Below are 6,892 nucleotides of genomic sequence, written 5' to 3' on the forward strand. Positions count from 1 at the left end.
GTATAGAAATCCACATTTTCCACTTTTTCGTAAAATTTTTTACATCAACGGAATTTTCTTGATGTGAACTTTCCAGTGCAGTAATTAGATTTTTTAATGTGGATTTCTATAGATGCAACACATACACACACTCACAAACTCAGCTATACTATAGTTATAGATATATATATATAGAGAAAACAGAGAGATCTAATGGATACAAATTAATTTATTAATTAATCAACATATTAACCAACAATTGTTTCATTTCTCAAATAAGATTAAAATTACAAAACATATATAAAAATATACTTCATATGTTTTGTAATTTTAATCTTCTTTGAGAAATGAAACAATTGTTGGTTAATATGTTGATTAATTAATAAATTAATTTGTATCCTTTAGATCTCTCTGTTTTCTAACTCAATAAAAATGTCTGATATCTTACAATATTCTATATGATATGTTCATTGAAGGATTATCTCATCAAAATTTAATATATTAAAGCAGTGTATCTTGGATAAATATCCCTATATCTTGTATCCCTGTATCTTGGATAAATATCTTCATTGTGACTATATATATATATATATATATATATATATATATATATATAAACTCACTTGCTATTTGCAGTCCTTTTTTTTCTTAGCAAAGGAAACAAGCTTTGTGAGAAATTTTCTTCATTTTAGTATATTAATTAAAAAGCAAAATTTTTTTTCTGTAATTAATTTTTTAATATTTTATTTGATTTCAACTTTTAACCCCTCTATATTTGTAGACAGATTATTTAAATATTTTATGTCATCCTCAGTGCAACTTTTTCCAAAGAATTTAGTAACTGTATTAATTATATTTGAAGAGAATTGATAAAAACTTCATAATTATAGCTAATGATGTTGTGCAATACCATGATAGTTTTTTTGGTGTACATGGATGCTAAGGATATGAAACGAGGAATGTGGGATTAAAGCTCTTGGGTTCCTGTAATGCAAATAATCCTAAACATTTGCATCACTAACTTCAAGAAACTGGCAAGTTACTTGATCACCAACCAATCAGGTGAAGATCCAAACCAAATAGATTTTAGGCAGATGGCTGGAAATGTTAAGTCTTTCCCTAGTGAAGACAGTACCACTCAACATGGACTAGTGCTTAGTAACTTCAGAATAAGAGCTAAACAGACTCAGAAATAGAGATAGAGACATAATAGAGGACAACTGGAAGTTTCTATAAGACAATCAACCTGCTGAGAACTACAAATCTGTGGCTGGTTTGAGCAAAATAAAAGTTGATATAATGGTGGATTAGTACTGTAAATGGAGCTCTAAAAGCTAAAAGACAAGCTTAGAAAGACTGAAAAAAGGGGACAGTAGAGAATAATATCAAATAGCAAGAAGAGAGGCTAGATGTCTGTTATACTTAGAATGGAAAGATGCAGAAATCAAGAGGTTTGTAGATGTCCTGTGGTGTGAGGGTTAGAAGCACAAAGTGTTCCATACTGCTAGGCAGTGTGCTGGAGAGAATCAAGATGTTATTGAGAAGATATATATATGGAATAATAAACAGTACACATGGCCTTCCTGATGCTGAAAAGGAAGAGATATGAAGTGCTATTATGTGAAGTTGTTGAATAAGAAAAATGCTTGGGAGTGTGAGAGCTTAAACCAAATAAATCTAACAGAGGGAACAACTGTTAAACTAGACAATAATTACTACTTCAATGTTCAACATCACTACTAACACTGCAGTTATTACTTCTGTTAAACGAAATTTATACAAAGTATTCAACGATCTCAGTTATAAAAATTTATTCTCTTTTCCATCTGTAATTTGCTGATTTTAGGTTAGACATATTAAACCACACACACACACACATGCACTATCACTTATGATTTCTTTAATTTACCGTGATTGCAAAGTTCACTGAATTAACTATCAAAGGAAACTTAACTTTAGGAAAGGATAATGACAGTACAAGCACCAGATGAAGAACTTAAATGATCGCTATATATCATATGTGTTTGTGTATGTACATGTGAGTGTGTCTATGTATGTGTGTGTAAATGTCTCTCTCTCTCTCTCTCTCTATATATATATATATATATACACACATACATATACACTGGTGATTTTCAGCATGGAGCTAAATAACAAATGTAAAGAGATGCTTAAAATATCTGGTGAAGAAAGTCATATGCTAGTTATTTGCATAATCAATCAGGTAGTACAGAAGGTCTCAATAACTGGTGTAGCAATATCATTGTTGACAATTACAAGGGAAAAGGAGATGCTGTTGTGAGAGGCAATTACAGAGACAACAGATTGTTGGACCATGTAATGAAAAGTTACAGTACAATTGATTAGGAAGAGAATTAGCCTGGATGAGATGTAGGTCAGTAAGAGGAACTACCAATGCTACATTCCTAGAGGAAGACAACTTGCAGAAGTACTTAGCTCTATACCTAGCATAAACCAACTAGGGTTCAATGCTCTTTATTTTGATGGTCGCCAAAGAAATTAGAGATAGATGAATGGTTTGTATGAGCCATATAAGCCATACATAGAGAGGCAATGTGAAAGTTAGCTAAAATGTCAGTGACAAATTTAGTGTGCAAGTAGAAATTCTTCAAAGCTCAGTTCTCAGTGTACCCCAAGTCATAGAAAAGCAGTTTAAGACTGACTGTTTACAAGAACTTCTGTATGCTGATGACCTTATTCTTATGGAATCTGTATAAAATTTAGAGAAGAAATTCTAGACTTGGAAGTAAAACCTGTAATCAAGGGCCTTCAAACTAAACTTGAAGAGCATTACAAGTTTTAGTAAGTAGAAGAAAGCAGATTTCTGCCACCACCCCAGAAATAGCCATCCTCAAAATGTAGAAAAGGACAAGGTAGAAGTTTCATGCAGTGTACTCAGTGTAAACTATGGATGCACGAGAAGTGTAGTGAAACCACAGGTAAACTTGGCAGAGAAAGTAGTCTTTGTATGAGGCAGGAGGAATTAGTAGTGAGAATACAAGAGGAATAAATTATTTCAATTACTCTAAAGGCTCATTAGTTTATAACTTTTGTTACCTAGGTAACCTAATTAACAGTGGAGGTGGGTGTTCTGAAAGAACAGTAATAAAAATGAGTTGGAAAAAGTTCAGACAAATTATCTATGTTGGTAGTAAAGGGTTCCTCCCTCAGAATAAAGAACAGACTTCACAAAGTGCAATACTGTATAGTAGTAAGAGCATGATAAAATAAGATTTGTAAGGGCCAGAAAGAATGAAGAGAGCATACTCTGTTGGATGTGCAATGTTAGTGTGCCTGAATGACAAAACACAAATGAACCAAAAAGAAATTTATACATAAGAGGACACGGAATCAGATGCAATGTAGAGAAAGGAGACTATGCAGGATATACAAAGACGTGCCAAGTGTTTCATATTGTTGGAACTTGTGGATGAGAGAGAAAGAAATATAAAGAAGTAGTAAGATCGAATCCCAGAATGTTGAACCTCATGAAGGAAATATCAAAAATTGCAGAGATTAGCAACAAATAGTGCTAAAGAAGACACATCAACCTGTACAATCATGATGAAATAAACATTAAAATGGTGGCAGTAATGGCAGCTGGGAGGTATATAATATATCTACATTTGAGTAGCTCAGTGATTATCTTCCTGATATGATATCATCTACTACCCTCTATGTTACTCTTTTAGCTATTATTCTCTCTCCTATCAACTGCACTAAGTGGCTTGTATAATGCGGAATGGCATTTGATGTGCCTATATTTAATCTTTCAACCCTTATCCCTCTACTTCTCTTCCACCATCACCTCTCTACAAATCTATTATTTTTCCCTCCTGATGCTTGTGTAATGAGGGATGGTTTTAATCTGTCCATATCCAGTACTCACTACTATCATCCTTCTTTACTACCAGCCATCACTATCTGTCCCCTATATGATTATTTAATGATATCCACCACTCTCTATAGCAACCTATCATAAGCTTTCTCTTACCAACATTTATCTCTATTGCTAGCCTATCACACTGTTCATGTTATTTTTTATTCAATCTCTTTAACAACCAGCAAGTAGCTACCACTGTCTCTCTTCCATAATTTCTCTCTTACCATCGTCTCACACCTATCAACCTGTTTCCCCACCATCACACTCATATTCATACTCATTTCGCCCTCATACGTAACACTCTCTCTTCTATTTATCCACTCAGTCATATTCAAAAATCTTTGCTAAGTTTTATTATGAAGGCTCTATATTCAAAAGAGCTATGAACAGACCTAAGCTTTGAGAGTATCACTACCAAATCCCCCACATATACACATATTACAGGTAAATATTTTCAAATAATTTAAATATATAGGAAGATAAATATTTCAAACTTTTAACTAAAGTGTAAACAATTATTTTAAATGTTTGCTAACTGGATGTTAACTGGGTTTACAATCAAAATACTTTTATTTCTAATACAATATTTGAACCGCCCTACTGCATTAACAATTGGAAGAAAATATTTCCAGGAAGTAACTTCAAATCTGTGACAAATACTCAGTGAAAATTTAAGGGAAACCATCAAACATTACTTTATATGTCATTTTTGTCTATTTTCAAATACAGGAAAAAAAGAAAATCTATTAGATTCTGACAGAAAGAAATTAGGAGTAAGATCTGAAAAAAATTTACCATGTCATCATCTTCTTCTGTAAATGTAAATTTATCAATATGGATTAAAGGTAACCACTTAATCAACTGAAATGGAAACAATACATTACATTATATTGAATTTATTCATGATCCATTATGGCAGCAAAGTCTAAGTTTGATGTCAATTATTTTTTTCCACTAACAAATTAAATATTTATAAAAATTATCACCAGTTGTTCATACACAGATGGAAGAATATTTAAGAAAGATATATTCAGTATATCTTATACATCCAAATACAATAAACATCCAAAGTATATTCAGACATACAATAAAGGAAAAACAGTACTTGTTTATTACTAATATTATATGGGGACACAAGGCTGGCAGTTTGGCAGAATCATTAGAATACTGAACAAAATGTATTTAGTTACATTCTGAGTTCAAATCCCACTAAAGTCAACTTTGCCTTTTATCCTTCTGAGATCATTAAAATTAAGTTGATTTAATTGGCTGGCATCTCCAAAAATTTATGGTTATATGCTAATGTTAGAAATCAATGCTATAGAAGGACATGTTCCACCATCTACATCTATGCCAGCCCATCCACATCCATGACAACTCTTGCAAAGAAATGCAATGTGTCCCTTTCCAGTGTCCAGAGCTGTGAACAGGAACCTTGGCATGACTGGCTATGTTCGTCACCTCCTAACAGCCAAGGTCAAAGCAATCAGAGCTGAGAGATGCCCAAAGCTTCTGTCATTCATCATGCATCAAGGTGCAGGAAAAACTCTCATGTTCGTGGACAAGAAGTTCACTGTGGATGCTGAGGTGAATTTCAGAAATTTTTGAGTGATTGCATACAACCTTTCTGATGTTCCCACTGTGTTTGAGACTAAGAATCCTGCCTCTGTGATGTTATTTGGAGCCATGGCAAGTGATGGAAGTGTCATGGATCCACACTTTATTGAGTCTGACTTGAAGATTGGCACAAAGGAGTATCTGAACATCCTGAAGAACTCTCTGTTACCTTGGATGGAACAGAAGTTTGGGCTTGACAATGTGATGCTTATCCAGGATTCTGCACCATGCCATGGGTCAAAAGCAACACAGGCTTTCCTTGGTGAGAAGGTGCCATTTTTTGTGATGGCCAACATCTGACCCAGTAATAGCCCAGATCTAAACCTTCTCGATTAATTTTTATGGGACATACTTCAACAAGGACAAATACTTCACCACACTCAAGTGTCAATAGTTTGAAGACCTGCATTGTGTGTGCAACATGCAAAATCAAAAAGGCGGAAGTTGCAGCAGCTTCAAAACAATTTCATTCTTGTGTGGAGCCAAAAGGGCAGCCATATTGACTGATAAATGTTTTTGTTGTCATAAATGTTACATTAAAATTATATCTGTCCTCTACCATTATTTTAGTATTTATAACCAGTTTTATGTATCATAAAAATTGTCTCAATTTATCTGCAAGACCCTGTACTATGTTCAGATGATATCCGACTAACAGTTAAAGTAGACTCTGATGAAGTTGAACCAATAATTAACACGAAGATGTGCATTTAACAGTGTGCACTGGCTTGCAGCGGAAACGTGTATAGGTCTTGACAAAGAAAGATGTGATTAACTGTAAAACAAAACTTGGATGTGCAAATCTCTGTTCTCTTGATTTTATACACAACACACACACACACACACACACACACACACACACACACATACTAGCTGATGTACCCAGTAATTCCCGGGAAAGCAGGGCTTATCCCTTGGTTCCATATTCACAAATGTTTCATTCTCACAAATGAGGTTTCCAGACATGAGTTCTACTCAATGTCAAGTTTCAACAAGATCGATAAAACGATGTAGGAAGAGTTAGCTAACAACTCCACAAGCACACCCACAGACAGAATTTCCCACATATGTATGTATGTGTGTGTGTGTGTATGTGTGTATGTATGTATGTATGTATGTATGTATACAGTAATTCCTCGACTATCGCAGGTGTTACATTCCAAACCCTCCCACAGAAATAATTAAAATCTAAAAAATCTAAATACTTATCGGTCACAGAAACCCGTGATATACTGAGGAGTCTGTGATATAAATTTATATATAATAGCCAGAAAAATCCGCAGTGTACTGAGTGCAAGATAGATGAACTAGGATGTCCTGACTGGGTGATAGGTGAACTGCAATATGGCAAGGGATTGCTGTATATATATATATATATATATATATATATAT

The 6,892-nt window shown here is 33.9% G+C and overlaps 1 protein-coding gene across 3 annotated transcripts in view; it reads right to left on the reverse strand.

The window, feature by feature from the left end:
* The window catches only part of LOC106870339 (uncharacterized), a 164,102-nt gene that overhangs the window by 115,279 nt on the left and 41,931 nt on the right, over positions 1 to 6,892 (reverse strand). For all 3 annotated transcript variants that reach the window (XM_052966375.1, XM_052966373.1, XM_052966374.1), the window contains exon 7: positions 4,679 to 4,744. In XM_052966375.1, coding sequence (XP_052822335.1) covers positions 4,679 to 4,744 — 66 coding nt within the window. The remainder of the gene's footprint in view (positions 1 to 4,678; positions 4,745 to 6,892) is intronic.

Source organism: Octopus bimaculoides, chromosome 3 (genome assembly GCF_001194135.2).
Source record: "Octopus bimaculoides isolate UCB-OBI-ISO-001 chromosome 3, ASM119413v2, whole genome shotgun sequence".
Classification (NCBI taxonomy): domain Eukaryota; kingdom Metazoa; phylum Mollusca; class Cephalopoda; order Octopoda; family Octopodidae; genus Octopus; species Octopus bimaculoides.